This window comes from Oncorhynchus nerka, linkage group LG14 (assembly GCF_034236695.1).
Source record: "Oncorhynchus nerka isolate Pitt River linkage group LG14, Oner_Uvic_2.0, whole genome shotgun sequence".
Classification (NCBI taxonomy): domain Eukaryota; kingdom Metazoa; phylum Chordata; class Actinopteri; order Salmoniformes; family Salmonidae; genus Oncorhynchus; species Oncorhynchus nerka.
Window position 1 is genome coordinate 34991612 of NC_088409.1, and position 24717 is coordinate 35016328.

Here is a 24717-nt window from a genome sequence, read left to right on the forward strand (position 1 = left end):
CAGTTGCTAAAAAAAAAACCTGAAACACAAAATGGACAAATCAAATATAGAAAAGGGCCTTTATTTTGTATTATTTTTTACATATGGCTTGAAGCGTTTTTATTACAAAGAGGTTACAAAAGGTAAAGGACTTTTGAATCATCAACCACGGGTGGACAGGACAACACAGCCATCAATGGTAGAAGCAACTACACATCTGAGCACAACACTGATGGTCAAAATAACAGCAAGTAACTGAAAGTATGTCTCTTTTCCATGTACAGCAGAGATAACACTAACACCACCTGCATCAAAATGCTAAACATGATTCCCTTGGGTCGTGTTCATTAGGCACCAAACAATACAACATGGACTGAAACGGGGAGGACTACCTGAACTTGTCAGATAGCAATCGCTTATTTAGTTTTTCCCTTTCAAAACGGTTTGCTGTCATGTGTCCTATTGAACACGACCCTATAGTGTTGGACTTGAACTTTTGAGCAGGAGTCACTGCACCAATATGGTTAACGATATAAACAGCAAACAAAGACTGCAGAATAAAGGCCAGTAATGTTAACGTGACTCAGCTGAACCTTCCTCTATAATATTAATCTTAAAGCCACAACATCCCAATCACTATTAAATCAGGATTTATTAGTCATTTTCTAGATGTCTAATCATCAAACATTATCGTTCGAAAGATTAATTGGAATTGGAAAACAGTTTTCATATGTGTGCCCACACTACAATATTGATCAGAATCGCAGAATTTAGCTTTACAGTTAATCTAGATCCAGTCTGCTTGACCAGACTGCATTTTGGACATGAAGCTGGCCGGTCAGAACTTAGAAGTCTGATATTTCCGTTTTTTTAAAAGGGCAAGTATTTAAATGTTGCACAAACAGGATGAATAGCTGTTTTATCCAAAGTATTTTGCATAACACTTCATGTTCATGACTCCAATTCATGTTTCTCTTCTTGCCCGCTTCTTCTTCATCACTGGTTTGGAAGGCTGGCTCTCTTCTATGGGGAAAAACACAGGGAGATAAGTCTTACAATACAGGACTCCTAAGACAAGATACAGGTTGTAAAAAATAAAACAAACAAATAAGACTTTAGAACAAGGAAGTGTGTAGAATCCATTCCAGAAGGATCACCATAGTGAACATTTTTGTTCTAGCCCAGTACTACCACCTAAATCATCCAATCAAGGGCTTGGATTAGAGGTCGACCAATTATGATTTTTTAACGCCAATAGCGATTATTGGAGGACCAAATACAGCCGATAGCGATTAAATCGGGCAATTTTATTTATTTATTATATATATATATTTGTAATTAATTACAACAATACTGAATTAACACTTATTTTAACTTAATATAATACATCAATAAAATCAATTAAATCTCAAAAAAATAATGAAACATGTTCAATGTGGTTTAAATAATGGAAAAAGGTGTTGGAGAAAATAAAAGTACAATGTGTGCCATGGACGTTTAAGTTCTTTGCTCAGAACATGAGAACAAATGAAAGCTGGTGGTTCCTTTTAACATGAGTCTTCAATATTCCCAAATAAGAAGTTTTAGGTTATAGTTATTATAAGAATTATTGGACTTCTCTCTATACCATTTTTATTTCATATACCTTTGACTATTGGATGTTCTTATAGGCACTATAGTATTGCCAGCCTAATCACAGAGTTCATAGGCTTGAAGTCATAAACAGCTCAATGCTTGAAGCACAGCGAAGAGCTGTTGGCAAATGCAGGAAAGTGCTGTTTGAATGTTTATGAGCCTGCTGCTGCCTACCACCGCTCAGTCAGACTGCTCTATCAAATCAGATATAATTATAATAACACAGAAATACGAGCCTTAGGTCATTAAGCCAAATCCGGAAACTATCATTTCGAAAACAAAATGTTTATTCTTTCAGTGAAATACGGAACCGTTCCGTATTTTATCTAACGGGTGGCATCCCTAAATCTAAATATTGCTGTTACATTGCACAACATTCAATGTTGTCATAATTATGTACAATTCTGGAAAATTAATTACGGTCTTTGTTAGGAAGAAATGGTTTTCACAGTTCGCAATGAGCCAGGCGGCCCAAACTGCTGCATACACTCCGACTGCTGGCACAGAACGCAAGAGAAGTGACAATTTCCCTCGTTAAAAGAAATTCATGTTAGCAGGCAATATTAACTAAATATGCAGTTTAAAAAATATATACTTGTGTACTGATTAAAAAAAAGGCATTGATGTTTATGGTTAGGTACACATTGGTGCAACGACAGTGCTTTTAATTTCACGAATGCGCTTGTTAAATCACCCCACGTTTGGCGTAAACGTTTGTAAAGTAGGCTGTGATTCGATGATAAATTAACAGGCACCGCATAGATTATATGCAACGCAGGACAAGCTATTTAACCTAGTAATATCATCAACCATGTGTAGTTAACTAGTGATTATGTTAAGATTGATTGTTTTTTATAAGATACGTTTAATGCTAGCTAGCAACTTACCATTGCTCCTTGCTGCACTCGCGTAACAGGTGGTCAAGCCTGCCACGCAGTCTCCTCGTGGAGTGCAATCGGCCATAATCGGTGTCCAAAAATACAGAAATCGGCCCTAATTAATCGTCCATTCCGATTAATTGGTCAACCTCTAGCTTGGATATTAACTGGAGTGTAACAAAAAGGTGCAACCCCGTGGGGGAGTGGATTGAGAAACAATGCACAGTGTAGTGAAGTTTGAGTGGAGGCTGAGAGAGAACTGCAGCCCTGCCTGTATACAGCCTTGTGTTTTTAGGGTTGCAACATTTCAGTAACTTTCCCTCTGAGGATTCCCGGACTTCCTTCTTATTCCAAAATTAATTCCAGGAATCTTCTAAATAGGATTTCAGGAAAACCTGAGAATTTTGGGAAACTTACAGAAATTTTGCAACTGTATGATTGATACATTAAAGAAAAGGGCTGATGCACTAGTTCAGAGCTGGGATAGCCAATCAGACTGAATAGAGGGAGAGGACATCTGGTAGTAATAGCCTGGCCTAGCTGCTTCCTACGCCTCCAGAAATGAATAGCTACATGTTGCCACAACTAGGGGACGACATCTGGTTAGGAAGAAGGTGAGCAGGCAGCTTGGTGGCCCCATCATTCACACAACATGGCAGCCCTGCCCAGGAACAACACCAAGCAGCCCACTGATATGTCTAGATCTGAATGGTTTGAGGGCAAGGTAAAGCTATTCCTTCTTTAATATTAATGTGTTTCTATTGTGATCATAGTATAGCAAGAAATGAGTGGGGATACAGAATAGAGGAAAGTATAAAGTGAAGTAAGTTGTATGCTGGGATCGGACCCCAGCTGCTGGCGGAGATACGTAGTCCAGGGTCTGCAGCACTACCACTAGACCAGACTCCAGTGTGATTCACACTTAGTTCTGATACACTTACTATGTGTTGGAGCAGGTAGACTGTTCTGCTTGGCAGTAGGCTTTGTCTCTGCGGGTTGGGGTGGCACTTGTGCGATGGGGGCTGTGTTCTGAACCACCACTGGTTGCTCCACTCTTGCCTGGGGGAAGAAGAAACCTTGGGATTAAAGAGGCTGTAAAGAATCTCTGCCTCTGGGGGTGCTCTTGGGCCAACAGGGATCCAGTAAACAGACAGAAATTGTGTCCTAAATGGCACCCTATTTCCTTTATTGTCCTTACGAGCCCAAGTCAAAAGTAGTACACTATTAGGGAATAGGGTGCCATTTGAGACGCAGACATTGAGGTCAATAGAACAGTGTCACCAACCTTCACAGCAGCAGCGTTGACAGCCTGGACAGTAGGAGCAGCAGGCAACTGGATTGGCTGCTTCTTCACCTTGGCCTCAGTAACAACCTTTTTACTTGGCTCCTCTGACTCCTGTCAATAACAGACAGACCAAATTTGAACCAATCAGGAAGGTCACAGGTAGCAATGACCCAATGAGGGACTCAGCAATATAGTTCTAATGAGTGATGTAACAGTTTAAATTAAGTTGCTCTATTCCTGTGTAATAAGACTAATTGCTATAGTAACATCGTAATAATGTTAGAGGAATCCAGTAAGTGCTTAGTCTACGGTGTTACCTTGCCAGTAACTACAGCATCTTCAGCTTGCTTCTTCTTCTTCTTTTTCTTCTTTTTCAATTTACCAGTTCCATCAGCAGCAGTCTCTGCCTTTTCTCTCTCTTCATCAGATACCTGCTGTGAAACAACATTCAAAGTACAAAACTAAATCAAATATTTGACAGATCTAGACTGCTCAACCCAAATCAACTTAACCTGACAACCTTTCCCCAACTTGAGCTTAAAAAGTCAAAATAATAACAAGGGGAGTGCGTACAGTAAGCAGCAGATATTTTTTATACATGAGAAGGCTCCTGAAATGGAAATGTGCAGTTTTGTTCGTCAGAGGCTTTTAAAACGAAAATCCCCAACTCACTACTACTACTCCTTGCAGAACCTTGTAGAGGATAGAGCATGGTCTCTTTGCAAGCAACTGTTGCACTGCTGTCAAACTAGTCCCATTTCAAGAATGTAGTGCACACTACCAGTCAGTCTATCCTCACATATGCATAAGGTTAGAGGTATTTAAATGCAACATTTAAATTAAATCCCTGACATCTCTCTCCATGATGAAATGTTCTGTTTAACCAGGAACATCGCTGGAGATGGTTTCTTTCTCTCCTCAACTTCCCTAGATTATATTTAGAGTATTTAAATATAACGCATGTTATTTATTTAACCAGGAACAGGCCCTTTATGTTAAAAACCTCTCTTGAGGGGCACCTAAAAAGTGATGTCACAACTGGCGACTAACCTTGACAATCTCTGGCAGGGGCTCCTCGAGGGCAGGGGGACAGCCTCTACTGGAGCAGGGAGTTCCCCATAGTTCTCCCACCCCTCCGCTGGGGCATTCCAGTCAGAGCACCCGTCTGCTGTAGCAGCAGACCCATCACCATCTGAAAACACATCCAGAGGAAAGCTCTAGTTATAACACATCACAAATACACAACCTTTACAACACATGGTACAGACAGAGATTATGATTTTCACTCCTACAGCAGTCTCCTGACAACAATACAGTTGGACTGTGCAGAATCACTGATCACCTTGCAACCCATTATGTGATCAAGATATAACCAATTATGTGCCACGACCTGTTCTATAATTACATTTACATTTAAGTCATTTAGCAGACGCTCTTATCCAGAGCGACTTACAAATTGGTGCTTTCACCTTATGACATCCAGTGGAACAGCCACTTTACAATAGTGCATCTAAATCTTTTAAGGGGGGGGGGTGAGAAGGATTACTTTATCCTATCCTAGGTATTCCTTAAAGAGGTGGGGTTTCAGGTGTCTCCGGAAGGTGGTGATTGACTCCGCTGTCCTGGCGTCGTGAGGGAGTTTGTTCCACCATTGGGGGGCCAGAGCAGCGAACAGTTTTGACTGGGCTGAGCGGGAACTGTACTTCCTCAGTGGTAGGGAGGCGAGCAGGCCAGAGGTGGATGAACGCAGTGCCCTTGTTTGGGTGTAGGGCCTGATCAGAGCCTGGAGGTACTGAGGTGCCGTTCCCCTCACAGCTCTGTAGGCAAGCACCATGGTCTTGTAGCGGATGCGAGCTTCAACTGGAAGCCAGTGGAGAGAGCGGAGGAGCGGGGTGACGTGAGAGAACTTGGGAAGGTTGAACACCAGACGGGCTGCGGCGTTCTGGATGAGTTGTAGGGGTTTAATGGCACAGGCAGGGAGCCCAGCCAACAGCGAGTTGCAGTAATCCAGACGGGAGATGACAAGTGCCTGGATTAGGACCTGCGCCGCTTCCTGTGTGAGGCAGGGTCGTACTCTGCGGATGTTGTAGAGCATGAACCTACAGGAACGGGCCACCGCCTTGATGTTAGTTGAGAACGACAGGGTGTTGTCCAGGATCACGCCAAGGTTCTTAGCGCTCTGGGAGGAGGACACGATGGAGTTGTCAACCGTGATGGCGAGATCATGGAACGGGCAGTCCTTCCCGGGAGGAAGAGCAGCTCCGTCTTGCCGAGGTTCAGCTTGAGGTGGTGATCCGTCATCCACACTGATATGTCTGCCAGACATGCAGAGATGCGATTCGCCACCTGGTCATCAGGGGGAAAGGAGAAGATTAATTGTGTGTCGTCTGCATAGCAATGATAGGAGAGACCATGTGAGGTTATGACAGAGCCAAGTGACTTGGTGTATAGCGAGAATAGGAGAGGGCCTAGAACAGAGCCCTGGGGACACCAGTGGTGAGAGCGCGTGGTGAGGAGACAGATTCTCGCCACGCCACCTGGTAGGAGCGACCTGTCAGGTAGGACGCAATCCAAGCATGGGCCGCGCCGGAGATGCCCAACTCGGAGAGGGTGGAGAGGAGGATCTGATGGTTCACAGTATCGAAGGCAGCCGATAGGTCTAGAAGGATGAGAGCAGAGGAGAGAGAGTTAGCTTTAGCAGTGCGGAGTGCCTCCGTGATACAGAGAAGAGCAGTCTCAGTTGAATGACTAGTCTTGAAACCTGACTGATTTGGATCAAGAAGGTCATTCTGAGAGAGATAGCGGGAGAGCTGGCCAAGGACGGCACGTTCAAGAGTTTTGGAGAGAAAAGAAAGAAGGGATACTGGTCTGTAGTTGTTGACATCGGAGGGATCGAGTGTAGTTTTTTTCAGAAGGGGTGCAACTCTCGCTCTCTTGAAGACGGGAGGGACGTAGCCAGCGGTCAGGGATGAGTTGATGAGCGAGGTGAGGTAAGGGAGAAGGTCACCGGAAATGGTCTGGAGAAGAGAGGAGGGGATAGGGTCAAGCGGGCAGGTTGTTGGGCGGCCGGCCGTCACAAGACGCGAGATGTCATCTGGAGAGAGAGGGGAGAAAGAGGTCAGAGCACAGGGTAGGGCAGTGTGAGCAGAACCAGCGGTGTCGTTTGACTTAGCAAACGAGGATCGGATGTCGTCGACCTTCTTTTCAAAATGGTTGACGAAGTCATCTGCAGAGAGGGAGGAGGGGGAGGAGGATTCAGGAGGGAGGAGGTGGCGGCAAAGAGCTTCCTAGGGTTAGAGGCAGATGCTTGGAATTTAGAGTGGTAGAAAGTGGCTTTAGCAGCAGAGACAGAGGAGGAAAATGTAGAGAGGAGGGAGTGAAAGGATGCCAGGTCCGCAGGGAGGCGAGTTTTCCTCCATTTCCGCTCGGCTGCCCGGAGCCCTGTTCTGTGAGCTCGCAATGAGTCGTCGAGCCACGGAGCGGGAGGGGAGGACCGAGCCGGCCTGGAGGATAGGGGACATAGAGAGTCAAAGGATGCAGAAAGGGAGGAGAGGAGGGTTGAGGAGGCAGAATCAGGAGATAGGTTGGAGAAGGTTTGAGCAGAGGGAAGAGATGATAGGATGGAAGAGGAGAGAGTAGCGGGGGAGAGAGAGCGAAGGTTGGGACGGCGCGATACCATCCGAGTAGGGGCAGTGTGGGAAGTGTTGGATGAGAGCGAGAGGGAAAAGGATACAAGGTAGTGGTCGGAGACTTGGAGGGAGTTGCAATGAGGTTAGTGGAAGAACAGCATCTAGTAAAGATGAGGTCGAGCGTATTGCCTGCCTTGTGAGTAGGGGGGAAGGTGAGAGGGTGAGGTCAAAAGAGGAGAGGAGTGGAAAGAAGGAGGCAGAGAGGAATGAGTCAAAGGTAGACGTGGGGAGGTTAAAGTCGCCCAGAACTGTGAGAGGTGAGCCGTCCTCAGGAAAGGAGCTTATCAAGGCATCAAGCTCATTGATGAACTCTCCGAGGGAACCTGGAGGGCGATAAATGATAAGGATGTTAAGCTTGAAAGGGATGGTAACTGTGACAGCATGGAATTCAAAGGAGGCGATAGACAGATGGGTAAGGGGAGAAAGAGAGAATGACCACTTGGGAGAGATGAGGATCCCGGTGCCACCACCCCGCTGACCAGAAGCTCTCGGGGTGTGCGAGAACACGTGGGCGGACGAAGAGAGAGCAGTAGGAGTAGCGGTGTTGTCTGTGGTGATCCATGTTTCCGTCAGTGCCAAGAAGTCGAGGGACTGGAGGGAGGCATAGGCTGAGATGAACTCTGCCTTGTTGGCCGCAGATCGGCAGTTCCAGAGGCTACCGGAGACCTGGAACTCCACGTGGGTCGTGCGCGCTGGGACCACCAGATTAGGGTGGCCACGCGGTGTGGAGCGTTTGTATGGTCTGTGCAGAGAGGAGAGAACAGGGATAGACAGACACATAGTTGACAGGCTAGAGAAGAGGCTACGCTAATGCAAAGGAGATTGGAATGACAAGTGGACTACACGTCTCGAATGTTAAGAAAGTTAAGCTTACGTAGCAAGAATCTAATTGACTAAAATGATTAAAATGATACAGTACTGCTGAGGTAGGCTAGCTGGCAGTGGCTGCGTTGTTGACACTACACTAATCAAGTCGTTCCGTTGAGTGTAAAGTTTCTACAATGCTGCTATTCGGGGGCTAGCTGGCTAGCTAGCAGTGTTGATTACGTTACGTTGCGTTAAACGACAATAGCTGGCTAGCTAACCTAGAAAATCGCTCTAGACTACACAATTATCTTTGAAACAAAGACGGCTATGTAGCTAGCTATGTAGCTAGCTACGATCAAACAAATCACACCGTTGGGACTGTAATGAAATGAAATGAAAATGTGATACTACCTGTGGAGCGAAACGGAATGCGAAAGTTCTATTCAGTAGACGTTGGCTAGCTAGGAGTGACTCCTACGTTAAGGACGACAAATAGCTGGCTAGCTAACCTCGGTAAATTAAGATAATCGCTCTAAGACTACACACTCTAAACTACACAATTATCTTGGATACGAAGACAGCAAAGACAACTATGTAGCTAGCTAACACTACACTAATCAAGTCGTTCAGTTGAGTGTGATAGTTACTACAGTGCTACGGTAGACGGTGAACGTTAGCTAGCTGGCTAGCTGCTGGGCAGATAGGACGACGAAATACGATAATTACGCAATTATCTTTGATACAAAGACGGCTATGTAGCTAGCTAAGAAGAAATTGCTAAGATTAGGCAAATCAAACCTTTGTACTATAATGAAATGTAATGAAAAGTTATACAACCTGCAGACCGAAGCAGACCGAAGCGCGGATGCCTCCTATTAGAACTAGCTGAATGGCCTCCTATTAGAACTAGCTGAATGGCCTCCTATTAGAACTAGCTGAATGGCCTCCTATTAGAACTAGCTGAATGGCCTCCTATTAGAACTAGCTGAATGGCCTCCTATTAGAACTAGCTGAATGGCCTCCTATTAGAACTAGCTGAATGGCCTCCTATTAGAACTAGCTGAATGGCCTCCTATTAGAACTAGCTGAATGGCCTCCTATTAGAACTAGCTGAATGGCCTCCTATTAGAACTAGCTGAATGGCCTCCTATTAGAACTAGCTGAATGGCCTCCTATTAGAACTAGCTGAATGGCCTCCTATTAGAACTAGCTGAATGGCCTCCTATTAGAACTAGCTAAATGGCCTCCTATTAGAACTAGCTAAATGGCCTCCTATTAGAACTAGCTAAATGGCCTCCTATTAGAACTAGCTAAATGGCCTCCTATTAGAACTAGCTGAATGGCCTCCTATTAGAACTAGCTGAATGGCCTCCTATTAGAACTGAATGGCCTCCTATTAGCTGAATGGCCTCCTATTAGAACTCGCTGAATGGCCTCCTATTAGAACTCGCTGAATGGCCTCCTATTAGAACTCGCTGAATGGCCTCCTATTAGAACTCGCTGAATGGCCTCCTATTAGAACTCGCTGAATGGCCTCCTATTAGAACTCGCTGAATGGCCTCCTATTAGAACTCGCTGAATGGCCTCCTATTAGAACTCGCTGAATGGCCTCCTATTAGAACTCGCTGAATGGCCTCCTATTAGAACTCGCTGAATGGCCTCCTATTAGAACTCCTATTAGAACTGAATGGCCTCCTATTAGAACTCGCTGAATGGCCTCCTATTATAACTCGCTGAATGGCCTCCTATTATAACTCGCTGAATGGCCTCCTATTATAACTAGCTGAATGGCCTCCTATTATAACTAGCTGAATGGCCTCCTATTATAACTAGCTGAATGGCCTCCTATTATAACTAGCTGAATGGCCTCCTATTATAACTAGCTGAATGGCCTCCTATTATAACTAGCTGAATGGCCTCCTATTATAACTAGCTGAATGGCCTCCTATTATAACTAGCTGAATGGCCTCCTATTATAACTAGCTGAATGGCCTCCTATTATAACTAGCTGAATGGCCTCCTATTATAACTAGCTGAATGGCCTCCTATTATAACTAGCTGAATGGCCTCCTATTATAACTAGCTGAATGGCCTCCTATTATAACTAGCTGAATGGCCTCCTATTATAACTAGCTGAATGGCCTCCTATTATAACTAGCTGAATGGCCTCCTATTATAACTAGCTGAATGACTATTTGACTTTTATTGCCAGTGTAAAGTTGTTGTACTTACTCAGACCAGACCACTCATCTTCCACTTGGGGCTTAGGCTGGCTGGGACACAGCAGCTGGGGTTCTAAAAACAAATCACATCTAAAAGCTTTAACAAGAGCAAGGTAGTGTGTTTAATATGAAAACATTTTGTGAAAGCAGAATTTCAGGTCATCCCACCCCCTAACCTTTGAACACCTAACAGCTAATTCCTAACACCTAATTCCTTGAACAGCTAATGGGTGAAAGCACAATTGTTTTTAGACCGAGCACACATCGACTTGGCTTCATGGCGGACTATCAACAATACACTCAAACTAATATTGCCATATGATTTTTTAAATCGTTTTAATAGGTAATTTTTTTCATATTATACAATCTGATTAAATATCTATACTGCCCTACAAAGGCAAAATGCAGTAACTAAGTATTTGTTTTACTGAAAAATCTGACTAGACAGCAATTTCTGATACTCCATGATATACTCTGATTAACTGGCTTGTTCTTGTGTCAGGAAGCTAAATACCATATTAATCAGATAATATACCTGGCCATTACAACAGATAAAATATTTTGACCAAATTCATAGTTTGTGCATTTTGCCTTTTTAGGGCAGTATACTTGTCTGTACTGTAAACCATGCCATCTAGAGGCCAAAAGGTGATCCTACACCAGGAGTATACAATGAACATTCAGTCCATTACCTAATGTTATCCCCACATCAATGACAGTGCATCCTCCTAATAACACATCGCAAAAGAAAACCTCAGTGAAAAAACTCCTGCCAGTAAAAATGTAATTGTACTGTGTCAACTTTTCTGTATCCCCTGCATATGACTAATAAAGTTTGATTTGATTATATGTACAGACGTGGACAAAAGTTATGAGAATGACACAAATATGAATTTTCACAAAGTCTGCTGCCTCAGTTTGTATGATGGCAATTTGCATTTACTCCAGAATGTTATGAAGAGTGATCAGATGAATTGCAATTATCCCTGTTTGCCATGGAAATGTTTTTTTTGGGATTCAGTTCATTTGCACTGCATTTCAACCCTGCCACAAAAGGACCAGCTGACATGTCAGTGATTCTCTCGTTAACACAGGTGTGAGTGTTGACGAGGAAAAGGCTGGAGATCACTGTCATGCTGATTGAGTTGGAAGCTGGAAGCTTCAAAAGGAGGGTGGTGCTTGGAATCATTGTTCTTCCTCTGTCAACCATGGTTACCTGCAAGGAAACGCGTGGCGTCATCATTGCTTTGCAAAAAAAGGGCTTCACAGGCAAGGATATTGCTGCCAGTAAGATTGCACCTAAATCAAACATTTATCAGATCATCAATAACTTCAAGGAGAGCGGTTCAATTGTTGTGAAGGCTTCAGGGTGCCCAAGAAAGTCCAGCAAGCGCCAGGACCAAGTTGATTCAGCTGCGGGATTGGGGCACCACCAGTACAGAGCTTGCTCAGGAATGGCAGCAGGCAGGTGTGAGTTCATCTGCATGCAGTGAGGCGAAGACTTTTGGAGGATGGCCTGGTGTCAAGAAGGGCAGCAAATAAGCCACTTCTCTCCAGGAAAAACATCAGGGACAGAGAAAAATCCTGCAAAAGGTACAGGGATTGGACTGCTGAGGACTGGGGTAAAGTCATTTTCTCTGATGAATCCCCTTTCTGATTGTTTGGGGCATCCGGAAAAAAGCTTGTCTGAAGAAGACGAGGTGAGCGCTACCATCAGTCCTGTGTCATGCCAACAGTAAAGCATCCTGAGACCATTCATGTGTGGGGTTGCTTCTCAGCCAAGGGAGTGGGCTCACTCACAATTTTGCTTAACACAGACATGAATAAAGAATGGTACCAACACATCCTCTGAGATCAACTTTGGTGACGAACAATGCCTTTTCCAGCATGATGGAGCACCTTGCCATAAGGAAAAAGTGGCTTGGGGAACAAAACATCGATATTTTGGGTCCATGGCCAGGAAACTCCCCAGACCTTAATCCCATTGAGAACTTGTGGTCAATCCTCAAGAAGCGGGTAGACAAACAAAAACCCACAAATTCTGACAAACTCCAAGCATTGATTATGCAAGAATGGTCTGCCATCAGTCAGGATGTGGCCCAGAAGTTAATTGACAGCATGCCAGGGCGGATTGCAGAGGTCTTGAAAGTGAAGGGTCAACACTGCAAATATTGACTCTTTGCATCAACTTCATGTAATTGTCAATAAAAGCCTTTGGCACTTATGAAACGCTTGTAATTATACTTCAGCGTTCCGTAGTAACAACTGACAAAAATATCTAGACACTGAAGCAGCAAACTTTGTGGAAATTAATATTTGTGTCATTCTCAAAACCTTTGGCCACAACTGTATATATGCAGTGCATACTCCAGGGAAATATTACTATTATCATTACCTTCAGTCTCCTGCCCCCAGACAGCGGTGTCTTGGTTGCTCTCAGGAGTGGTCCAGTGCCCCTCATCAGGAAAAATGGTAAGGGCTGGGGCCTCTTGGGCTGTCACAGCAAGGTCAGGCCGTTCTTCAGTCACTACCGGAGCCTCCTCACTGCTGATAGCTGACACCAACACACACATTTAACAACCTTCAAGAACATCCACACATTGGCACCACTTTAAATAGTTTGCCAAAGAAAATGACTCCAACCAAGTACTGTACAAGTAAGAGCATGTAGCTAATTTGTTTTCTTAAAATGGGACATGATTTGATTTCTCCCTTTCATGAACTTCTCTCCTAACCCTTAATCAGATGCTAATTTTAATGAATGTGTATTTTTTACCTTGAGGTCTGACTACAGCAACAGCAGCGACAGCATCTGCTTTCTCAGCTTTGGTTTTGGAGGATTCTCCTTGAGAAATAACAGTGTTGTTTGAAGGCAAGGCTGTAGCTATATTTCCTATTTGCAAAGGGAGAGCAGGTCAACACAAAAAGAGCAGTAGCCTGGAATCCAAACTGATATGCTCAGTTTCTCTACTGTTTCAGTGGGAAAACACGTCAGTTTGGATTCTAGGCTAACAGAGCAGTTGACAAGCAGCACCTCTCCCTCTCGCTCAGAGTCCTCCAGGGTATGTACTTACAGCAGGTCTGACCAACAGGGAACCAGCAGAACTCAATAACAGGACAAGACAGAGTAGCAGTCTCCCTGGATGCCAAATTAGTCTGTTTACCAGTGGTGGAAAAAGTACCTTAGCTGTCCACCTGGTCAACTGCCATACTTGAGTGAAAGTAAAGATACCTTAAAAGAAATGACTCAAGTAAAAATCACCCAGTAAAATTCTACTTGAGTAAACGTCTAAAAGTATTTGGTTTAAAATATACTTAAGTGAAAATGAAAGTATAAACTCCTTATATTAAGCAAACCAGATGGCACCTTTTTCTTGATTTTTTAATTTACAGAAAGCCAGGAACACTCCAGCACTAAGACATCATTTACAAACAAAGCATGCATGTTTAGTGAGTCCGCCAGATCAGAGGTAGTAGGGATGACCAGGGATGTTCGGTTGATAAGTGTGTGAATTTGACAATTTTCCTGACCTGCTAAGCATTCAAAAATGTAACGAGTACTTTTGGGTGTCAAGGAAAATGTAAAAAGTACAATATTTTCTTAAAGAACATAGTGAAGTAAAAGTAGTCAAAAATATAAATAGTCAAGTAAAGTACAGATACCCCAAAAATCTACTTAAGTAGTACTTTAAAGTATTTTTTACACCACTGGTGTTTACAGAAAGTTTGTGAAAGTTTGAGTCTTTAACCAAGCTCAGGCCTGCTCAGCTGCAGCCTTTTGCCAGCAGAGCAGTATACCATAAGGAGATAGACCAAGCTAGCTTTACCTTTCTTCTTCTTTTCCTTCTTCTCAGAAACAGACCCAGGGGCTGCAGCTTTGGGGCTGGCCTTGGTTGACTCTGTGGGAGGAGTACTAGGCAGATGATCCACTCCTCCAGGGCTCCCTGACCCGTCACCGGAGGTCTTGTCTTTACGGCGCTGCTCACGCTTCTCCTTGTTACTGATCTTAGTCTCCCAGGTGCCTGATACTGATAGACATGGAAGGTTAGTTGGAGGAAGTTAAATAGGCCTACATCTCGTGTTCAAATCCACTGTTAGAATGTCAAGGCTTTGAGTCCGGTTTCCCAAAACCATCTCAAGACTACATTCATCGTTAGAACCTTCTTAGGAACACCGTTACATCTCCGAGCTGTTTCCCAAAACCATCATATCTAAAGTTGCTCTTAAATACTCGTCATTTAACAACTGCCTCAGACCACTCACTTATAATTCAGTGTATCACAATTCCAGTGGGTCAGAAGTTTACATACACTAAATTGACTGCCTTTAAACAGCTTGGAAAATTCCAGAAAATGACATGGCTTTAGAAACTTTTGATAGGCTAGTTGATCATTTGAGTCAATTGGAGGTGTGCATGTGGATGTATTTCAAGGCCTACCTTCAAACTCGGTGCCTCTTTGATTGACATCATGGGAAAATCAAAAGAAATCAACAAAGATCTCAGAAAAAAATTCTGGTTCATCATTGGGAGCAATTTCCAAATGCCTGAAGGTACCACGTTCATCTGTACAAATGATAGTACGCAAGTTTAAACACCATGGGACCACGCAGCCGCCATACCGCTCAGGAAGGAGACATGTTCTGTCTCCTAGAGATGAACGTACTTTGGTGCAAAAAGTACAAATCAATCCCAGAACAACAGCAAAGGACCTTGTGAAGCTGGAAGAAACAGGTACAAAAGTATCTATATCCACAGTAAAACGAGTCCAATATCGACAACCTGAAAGGCTGCCCAGCAAGGAAGCAACCACTGCTCCAATTACCACCATAAAAAAGCCAGACTACGGTTTGCAACTGCACATGGGGAGACAAAGATCGTCCTTTTTGGAGAAATGTCCTCTGGTCTGATGAAACAAATACAGAACTGTTTGGCCATAATGACCAACGTTATGTTTGGAGGAAAAAGGGGGATGCTTGCAAGCCGAAGAACACCATCCCAACCATGAAGCACGGGGGTGGCAGCATCATGATGTGGGGGTGCTTTGCTGCAGGAGGGACTGGTGCACTTCACAAAAAAAGATGACACCGTGAAGAAAATTACGTGGATATATTGAAGCAACATCAAGACATCAGTCAGGAAGTTAAAGCTTGGTCGAAAATGCGTCTTCCAAATGGACAACGACCCCAAGCATGCTTCCAAAGTTGTGGCAAAATGACTTATCTTCTTGGCGCATCCATTCCGTTAGCGGGATCATTTGTCAACATCCGCTGAATTGCAGAGCGCCAAATTCAAATACTAAAAACAATAAATTTTCATGAAATCACAAGTGCAATATAGCAAAACACAGCTTAGCTTGTTAATTCACCTGGCGTGTCAGATTTCAAAAAAGCTTTACAGCAAAAGCTATCCAAGCGTTTATGTTTGGACATCTCTCTCAGCAGACAAAACATTACAAACAGCTAGCAGCAAAGTAGATTGGTCAAGAAAGTCAGAAAAGCAATAAAATGAATCGTTTACCTTTGATGATCTTCGGAAGTTTGCACTCACGAGACTCCCAGTTACACAATAAATGTTCCTATTGTTCGATAAAGATTATTTTTATATCCAAAAACCTCCATTTGGCTGGCGCGTTTTGTTCAGAAATCCACAGGCTCGTGCAGGTCATGACAGGCAGACGAAAATTCCAAATAGTATCCGTAAAGTTCGTAGAAACATGTCAAACGTTTTTATAATCAATCCTCAGGTTGTTTTTACAATAAAAAATCTATAACATTTCAACCGGACCGTAGCTTTTTCAATAGGAGAGAGAGAAAATGTCTGCTCCAAGCTGTTGCGCATGCAAAACTCTGCTGGCACCTAGCCATCCACTGACGCGATGTGATTGTTCTCGCTTATTTTTCAGAATAAAAGCCTGAAACTATGTCTAAAGACTTCACACCATGTGGACAGGAATCGGGTTGATATCCATTTAACTGGAGAGAAGGCATGCAATGGAAAATGGAGATTTGTTTCTCTTAGGCATTTCCCGGTTGGATTTTCCTCAGGTTTTTGCCTGCAATATCAGTTCTGTTATACTCACAGACAATATTTTGACAGTTTTGGAAACTTGAGTGTTTTCTATCCTAATCTGATGCAATTATATGCATATTCTAGATTCTGGGCCTGAGAAGTAGGCAGTTTCATTTGGGTACGTTTTTCATCCAAACATCAAAATACTGCCTCCTACACTCAACAGGTTAAGGACAACAAAGTCAAGGCATTGGAGTGGCCATCACAAAGCCCTGACCTCAATCCTATAGAGAATGTGTGGGCAGAACTGAAAAAGCGTGTGCGAGCAAGGAGGTCTACAAACCTGACTCAGTTACACCAGCTCTCTCAGAAGGAATGGGCCAAAATTCACCCACCTTATTGTGGGAAGCTTGTGGAAGGCTACCTGAAATGTTTGACCCAAGTTAAACAATTTAAAGGCAATGCTACCAAATACCGATTGAGTGCATGTAAACTCTGACCCACTGGGAATGTGATGAAGTAAAAGCTGAAATAATTCTCTATTTTTCTGACATTTCACATTCTTAAAATAAAGTGGTGATCCTAACGGACCTAAAACAGGGAATTTTTACTAGGATTAAATGTCAGGAATTGTGAAAAACTGATTTTAAATGAATTTGGCAAAGGTGTATGTAAACTTCCGACTTCAACTGTATATATTTTAATGATATGGAAATCAATTTCATGTTAATGCAATTGAGTTCTCCCTATTTGTAAGCTACCGATACATTTTAATATATATTTCATGGTGTAACATGTGCACAATCTGAATTTAGTGCATTATTATAGGGTAAGCGTTAGAATAAGCTGCCTCAATATTTGTAACCATAGGTGATCTCTTGGAGCTGATCCATCCTCAGTCTTGTGGAATAATTCTAATGTTAAGGAAAGTTTGGAAAGGGAGAACGCTGATCCTAGGGCAGTGCACCCCCCACAAAAAATAAAATCCTGGTCAAATAGTCTATGAATGCATGAATGATTGATTTCATCTAACACATTGAAATTATTAATATTTTAATTTCTCTGCAAGGACGTAATATTTATCTGTAAATGTAAGCCCCCACTGCGCTTTGCTAGGCACAAATGATTGAAACACTTGGTGATATTAGTGGTGGTGCTTTATGGCATACCTTCCTCTGATTCCTTGCCATGAGAAGAAGCAGTCTTAGCCTCCTTTACTGCCTGTTTCTGCTTCTTCTTGGTCTTCTTTACCTAAACATATAGAATTCAACATGGTGGATTAATGCTACAAGGCAAAGAAAGGGAAAGTGGTAACAGACTCATCACCCCCTGCACCATTAGAACAGAAACCCCATGTTATTAAAGTCAATCAAGTCAACACTGTCAAGTTAGGTCTAAAAAAATATATACATATGAAATCACATAAATCTGTCTACCAAGAGCCTTTAACATGTAAATTTAGGCTATACAGTCCTTACAATCTCAAATGCTATAAATCAAATAAAAAGTATTATATTTTAAATGTCAGCCCCTCAAAGCAGATTGATGCCAAAAACAACTATAAAGAGCATTGACTGACAGTCAACTTGGTTGAGAGCTGTATTTGATCATGGAGGAGCCACATTTGACACTAGCTAGGTAAGGAAGCCATCTGTCCCATGCTTTAGGATTTGCTACATCTGCAAATTAATATCTGGCAACCAGACACTGCACGCCACAGGACAGTAGGCGCCCGAAGGGAGGCAGGCCTCTAGTCTAAAAGCCACATCATCACTAGTAACACTCCACTACAAACGCCATAAGGCCGGTTCTCATCTTCAAGGCATGTTTAGTGCAGAAGTTGGGATATAATGTAGCTAGCTATAACCAAGCAGATCTGAAATTATTTAGCATACAAAGGAATTTGTTTTGTATACAACAGATTAAACTGTTTCACTAGTCTCCTAGGCTTGCATACAAGCATTTGCCTCAAAAAGCAACATTAGGCCTACCTCAGAAGCCTTTTCTGTCTTGATTTGAGGAGAATGATGTGGCACTACTGGCAGGTTGTCTTCAGTCACTCTGACGTCCTCTTGTAGGTCAGCAACTACACTACCATTTGGCTGTGATTTCTGTGGGGCAAAAGAGAAGACAAGGCTGAATTTAAAAACAAATATTAGTTTGGCTCATGTGACACGTTAACGTTAATCTAGCTAGCCTAATCATGCTAATGTCGGCTACTACTAGCTAGCTACTGTGACAGAGCTGTCAAAATTAGTTAGTAAGCCAACATTGAAAATGTTACCTTTTCTGTAGTTTTCCTTTTCGTTTTTTTCGGTTCCTCTGTTTTTGCCACCTTGATAGGAGCTGGTTTAGTGCTTTCAACGGTCTCAACTTCAACTATGGTCGGTCGCTTCTTGAAGAGCCCGCGACATGCGGAGGCCCACATAGCCACCATTAGCACGAGCCCAATGCACGCTGCTAAGAAGATCAACCATGGCGGAATCTCGGGCTTCACTCCAAAATCCACCCCGAGTTCTGAGTGCAAGAGGTCTAGGCCAGTGGAAAGAAGCTCATTCAGGCGACCTGCTATCAACTTGACCTGTTGACAGGTCGCGTCCTGCCAGTTCTCTGCCATTTGGGTTGATCTCGATGATTGACAGAATATGCAAAAGTTAACGTTAGCCGGCTAAAAATAACGGTTTTGACAGTGCAAACAATAAAACCACGATCATCGCTAGCTTGTCAGCCACCTAGCCGCTAACGCGTTAGCTAGCTGTCACTCATGTAACATAGTCCGTCAAAATGAGTTAGCCTCGTACAGCTAGCTGTTTGTCCAGCTCGTATGACTGATGAACCGATTTCTTGCCCTTTGCAAGAAGCTTGATTTGAAGGAGCAACAGAAAAAAAAGGCAGTGCTTAGCAGCAGCCCGCTCTACGATTGGTGCAACGTCACGGAAAGAGGAGTCCCTCTGAAGTCATGACGAATTTCCTCATACAGACGAAAATGGTGGTCCTGGACTAGAACAAGATTAATTGGGGTTAGTTATCAGTATATTTGATTTAAAGCTACGCTCAATGGTGAATCACATATCTTGAACCAAACTGAACCATAACGGTCCACCTGGAAAAGTGGAATTTGTGGCCTGTTGTATTGTATGCTTGGATGTATTTGCACATTCTAAATCTTTGCAGTCTAAAATTCTCAAAGCCAGGTTATCAGCATGCCTAGCACTTATTGTGAGGGCATCGATTTAAATCATATTCAGAAATACATTCTACAACAATCAAGAGACTAAAAAGATAATTTGCATCCAAGTTTATTTTGAAATTCCCTTACTCCCCTTATACAAGAAAAATAATAACTTTCCACCAAGGCAGCAGCAAACTGTCAGTGATAGTAAGTATTCTGTTTAGGGCAAGGAACAAAATCATAATCACAGTGTTTTTTTTATTATACTTTTACTTTTTAAATACTTCTACTGCGGTCCTCTTTGGCTGAGCTTCGGCACACAGTTTGCTGTCAAGCCAAATTCCTGGGAAGTAAAAGGTTTAAGCCAATAGAGCAGAGGGCTTCAACTTTACAAAGCCAATGCAGGAATGTATATTACCTTCAGAACTAAAAAAAAATAATAAAATAAAATAAGAACAAGCCGTCTGTGTTCACAACACAAACAAAATAACCGCCAGGGGAGCGACAGCATTTTTGTATTTTCTTCGATTTCCATAAAATTGTATAGACAAAAAACAAATCTACAAAAATGGAACTAGGTAAATATTACACAACAGGTAAACATGTTTGTCAACCTCTACACAAAACCAAAGTTCTTGGTCTTAATGGCTAGTAAGAGTTTCTGTTTTAGAATCTGTTTGGAGGAGTAGAGTGGCACGTAGAGACGCGAGATGCAGGTGTTGGCCGTGGGCAGGTGCTGGTCATCCGGAGGCCTGATGGTGATGGAGGGCATGGGCTGGAAGCCTTCCTCACTGGCTGGCAGAGACGGACTGGAGGTCCAGAAGTACACCTGCAGAGAGGGAGAGGAATCAGATGGTATTGGAATTTATATTACAGATTGTACAGATAAAAATTACATGTAATAAACTGGGACTGCACATCAGGTAGTGAGAAAATAATTTCTTACCAGATCTTGCCTCTCAGTCATGCTCATCTTCTCCACAATGGACCAAAACCAGCGTTTGAACTGCAACAACTTATCTGCATTTTCCCCTGTTGAGATTCAGAGTAGGATAACAAAAATAAGTGACTCAATCAACCATAAACTCAAACACATTTAAGTCATGTAAAACTACAAACTGTTTGTTACAAAACTTCAACTGCATAGCTGAAAAAAGTGTAAGGGCAATAACCAAAGGAAAACTAAAAAGATCCAGGTTTCACAGTTCTAGGATCAGGTCTCCCTGTCCATATAATCTTATCCATTGTGATCAAAAAGGCAAAACTGATCCTACATCAGCACTCATACTCTGAGATTCTTTGTGAATACGGGCCAAGGTCTTTGTACCAGATTCATCATTGAAGGAAGTGAAGCTGATGAGCATCTGCACGTTGACCTCTCCACAGCCATTGACCAGCAGCCTGAAGTCCTCAGCTGTCAAGTCCTCCAGGGCGTTCTTAGGAAGGACATCCAACAGACCCTTCCTCATTGCCTAAGAGACACAAAACAGTATTAACATTAAACGTCAACATTACAGTACACACCCCTCCCTTTCTTATCAGCTGAGAGAGAACAAGGTATTAATCTCACATACATGTACATACTACAAAATGGTCTCTGTACACATCTAGGTTTATCCCTTCTCCATCTTTAGCACGGACTTATTGTCCAATTTTCTGTTTTGGAAACTCTTATGGCCATTGTCATGCCAAAAATAAAAACAGATCTGGGACCCGGCTAACTTTAAACCTAACGCAATACAGAATGTCCCACTTGGTTCCCCTTATTATAGAAAATGGTAATTCACTTGTGTACAGTGCCACATGAGACATTACTGTACAACTCACATGAAGAGGTTGCTCGGCAACCACCAGCATCCTGTGTTCAGCGTACTTTCTCACATATTCGTAAACGTTGAGAGGAGTCACAGGCATGTTGACCCCACCTGACAGCAGCTCCACCTGATATAGCCATGGACAACAGACATGTTAATAATGTAATGTGATGTTTCATAACATTCGCTGTCACAATTAGACAGCAGAATAGAAGGGTTTTAAAAAAAACAGTAAACTCCTGATAAATGCTAAACTTTGCAGTTTCAAATGTCGCACAAGTACAGTGAAATGCCAGTTGTGACAGAGTGCATTAAAACCAGAGCATGCAGTCAGAGGCAATTGCAAAAATATAACGAAATGGAAATAAAAATCGGGACTGAAAATGCATCCCAAGTGAACTTCCTGAGTTGACTATGTGAAACATTCTCCCCGTGAGTTCTCTTTACCTGTCCAGCCCCTTCCTCCTTACACAGGTCTATGGCAAAGGCCAGGTCCATGGCTGCAAACACAGCGTCCGCCTCTCCAGCCTGAGAGTGACGGATCAACTGCCGCAGGCTCTCGTACATTACCGGGTCAAAGAAGGCAAAGTCATGCCAGTTCACCTGCTCACAGACACACACATACTGATGAGAACTCTATCCGTGTACAAGTCCAGATTTAGCGGTTTTCATATAGCAGTGTACAACAGTGCCCATATAACAGTGGAACTCATTACCTTTCTGCCGAGCAGCACCTTGATGACATGTCTGTTCAAAGTAATTGGACAGAGCTCATTCTGCAGCAGACACAGCCCTAGTATTCTGGAGAAGAAAAAAAAAATATATATATATTTTTTTTAAATACTTGGAAATTGATGTAGGCTACATATAATTTAGTTGTTTTATCCCTGAATACAAGTAAATATTGTCTGCACTCCAGATGGCCCCCCCTGTTTCCTATGGGTCCTGGTTGCACTATAAAGGGAATGGGATGCTAGGACTTACCTGCCGATGTTCCTGAAGCAGTTGAGCCTGGCCTCTGTGTTCTTGCCGGGCCGGGGAGAGTAGAAGCCTCTCTTCCCGGGCTGGTAGAACAGGGGAGCGTTGTCATCTCCGTCTTCAGGGTCGTCCAGCTCCATGTCCACCACACTGCGGGTGGAGCCATGACGCTTACGGTTCTCCTGCTGCTACAACCAGGAAAATGAGGCACTTGCAATTGACAATAATTGACCAATTCTATTGTTATTACACTGTAAAATAATGAAAATCAGTGCCACCCAGTAAAATATAAGTGACTGATCTTGAGAAAGGTTGCCAAGGCTGAAATGTTGACATTAAACAGTCTCCTATATACCCTCTTACTATTAGAGCATAATCATGAGGTGAATATTTGTATTATGCTGTAGTAAACTTCTAAAAAACAGCCACATTCAGAGAAATCTAACCAGTAAATTAATGTCATAAGGCTGAAGGCCACATTCCATTTATTCTTCATACAACTTTCTTTCAGACATGTCTAATGACTTGTGTTCCTGGACCACAGAGCTGGGGCATGCTGGGACCGGAGATGGAGAGCTGAAGCTTACCTGTGCTTTCTCAGGAGCCTCCAGGAGACCCAGGTCCAGTATGCTGTCAGCACCATTTTCCCTGTGGAAGGAGAGGGGTTATAGTCGGTGTATCCTTTATTTTTTAATCAAACCAGGTTGTCCTATTGGAGGTAAACGCTTTCACAAGGGAGACCTGGCCAAGAGGGCATCCTTGAAATTGTGTAGGTTGACGATGTGTCCCAAATGGCACCGTATTCCCTATATAGCATTTGGGGCACTGGTGAAAAGTAGTGCACTGTGAGTAGGGTGCCATTTTGAGAACAAAATGATAGAGTGGTGAATAGGACACTGTACTATACCTTCCATGTGCAATGAGCAGCTCCATGGCTTCCTCCACCCTGGCCCTGAGAGAGTCCTCACTGGCCAGGAGCAAGAGCAGCTGGGCTGGGGAGAGCTCCAGCAGCATCCCAGTGATCTTACTGGCAAACGCCTGGAGAGGAAGTACCAAAACCAGTCAGTCACATTATGGAATGTGCTGACAACGAAATCACACAAAAATTATCAATGGAAATCAAATGTATCAACCCATGGAGGTCTGGATTTGGAGTCACACTCACAATTAAAGTGGAAAACCACACTACAGGCTGATTCAACTTTGATGTAATGTCCTTTAAACAAGTCAAAATGAGGCTCAGTAGTGCTTGTGGCCTCCACGTGCCTGTATGACCCCCCTACAACACCTGGGCATGCTCCTGATGAGGTGGCGGATGGTCTCCTGAGGTATCTCCTCCCAGACCTGGACTAAAGCATCCGCCAACTCCTGGACAGTCTGTGGTGCAATGTGGCCTTGGTGGATGGAGCGAGACATGATGTCCCAGATGTGCTCAATTGGATTCAGGTCAGGGGAACGGGCGGGCCAGTCCATAGCATCAATGCCTTCCTCTTGCAGGAACTGCTGACACACTCCAGCCACATGAGGTCTAGCATTGTCTTGCATTAGGAGGAACCCAGGGCCAACCGCACCAGCATATGGTCTCACAAGGGGTCTGAGGATCTCATCTCGGTACCTAATGGCAGTCAGGCTACCTCTGGCGAGCACATGGAGGGCTGTGCGGCCCCCCAAAGAAATGCCACCCCACACCATGACTGACCCACCGCCAAACCGGTCATGCTGGAGGATGTTGAAGGCAGCAGAACATTCTCCACGGCGTCTCCAGACTGTCACATGTGCTCAGTGTGGACCTGCTTTCATCTGTGAAGAGCACAGGGCGCCAGTGGCGAATTTGCCAATCTTGGTGTTCTCTGGCAAATGCCAAACGACCTGCACGGTGTTGGGCTGTAAGCACAACGCCCACCTGTGGACATCGGGCCCTCATACCACCCTCATGGAGTCAGTTTCTGACCATTTGAACAGACACATGCACATTTGTGGCCTGCTGGAGGTCATTTTGCAGGGCTCTGGCAGTGCTCATCCTGCTCCTCCTTGCACAAAGGCAGAGGTCCTGCTGCTGGGTTGTTGCCCTCCTACGGCCTCCTCCACGTCTCCTGATGTACTGGCCTGTCTCCTGGTAGCGCCTCCATGCTCTGGACACTACGCTGACAGACGCAGCAAACCTTCTTGCCACAGCTCGCATTGATGTACCATCTTGGATGAGCTGCACTACCTGAGCCACTTGTGTGGGTTGTAGACTCCGTCTCAT

At 43.6% G+C, this 24717-nt stretch overlaps 1 protein-coding gene and 1 pseudogene across 1 annotated transcript in view; both read right to left on the reverse strand.

The window, feature by feature from the left end:
• Window positions 1–45: 45 nt before the first annotated feature.
• On the reverse strand, window positions 46–19375 carry LOC115140924 (protein LYRIC-like; annotated as a pseudogene).
• Window positions 19376–19788: 413 nt separating this feature from the next.
• LOC115140926 (E3 ubiquitin-protein ligase UBR5) overlaps window positions 19789–24717 on the reverse strand; it is a 44498-nt gene continuing 39569 nt past the window's right edge. Inside the window, 9 exon segments of the mRNA XM_065028018.1 lie at window positions 19789–20506; window positions 20624–20709; window positions 20966–21149; window positions 21505–21618; window positions 21939–22094; window positions 22208–22292; window positions 22476–22657; window positions 23057–23117; window positions 23377–23507. Coding sequence (XP_064884090.1) covers window positions 20294–20506; window positions 20624–20709; window positions 20966–21149; window positions 21505–21618; window positions 21939–22094; window positions 22208–22292; window positions 22476–22657; window positions 23057–23117; window positions 23377–23507 — 1212 coding nt within the window. The 3' untranslated portion in view covers window positions 19789–20293.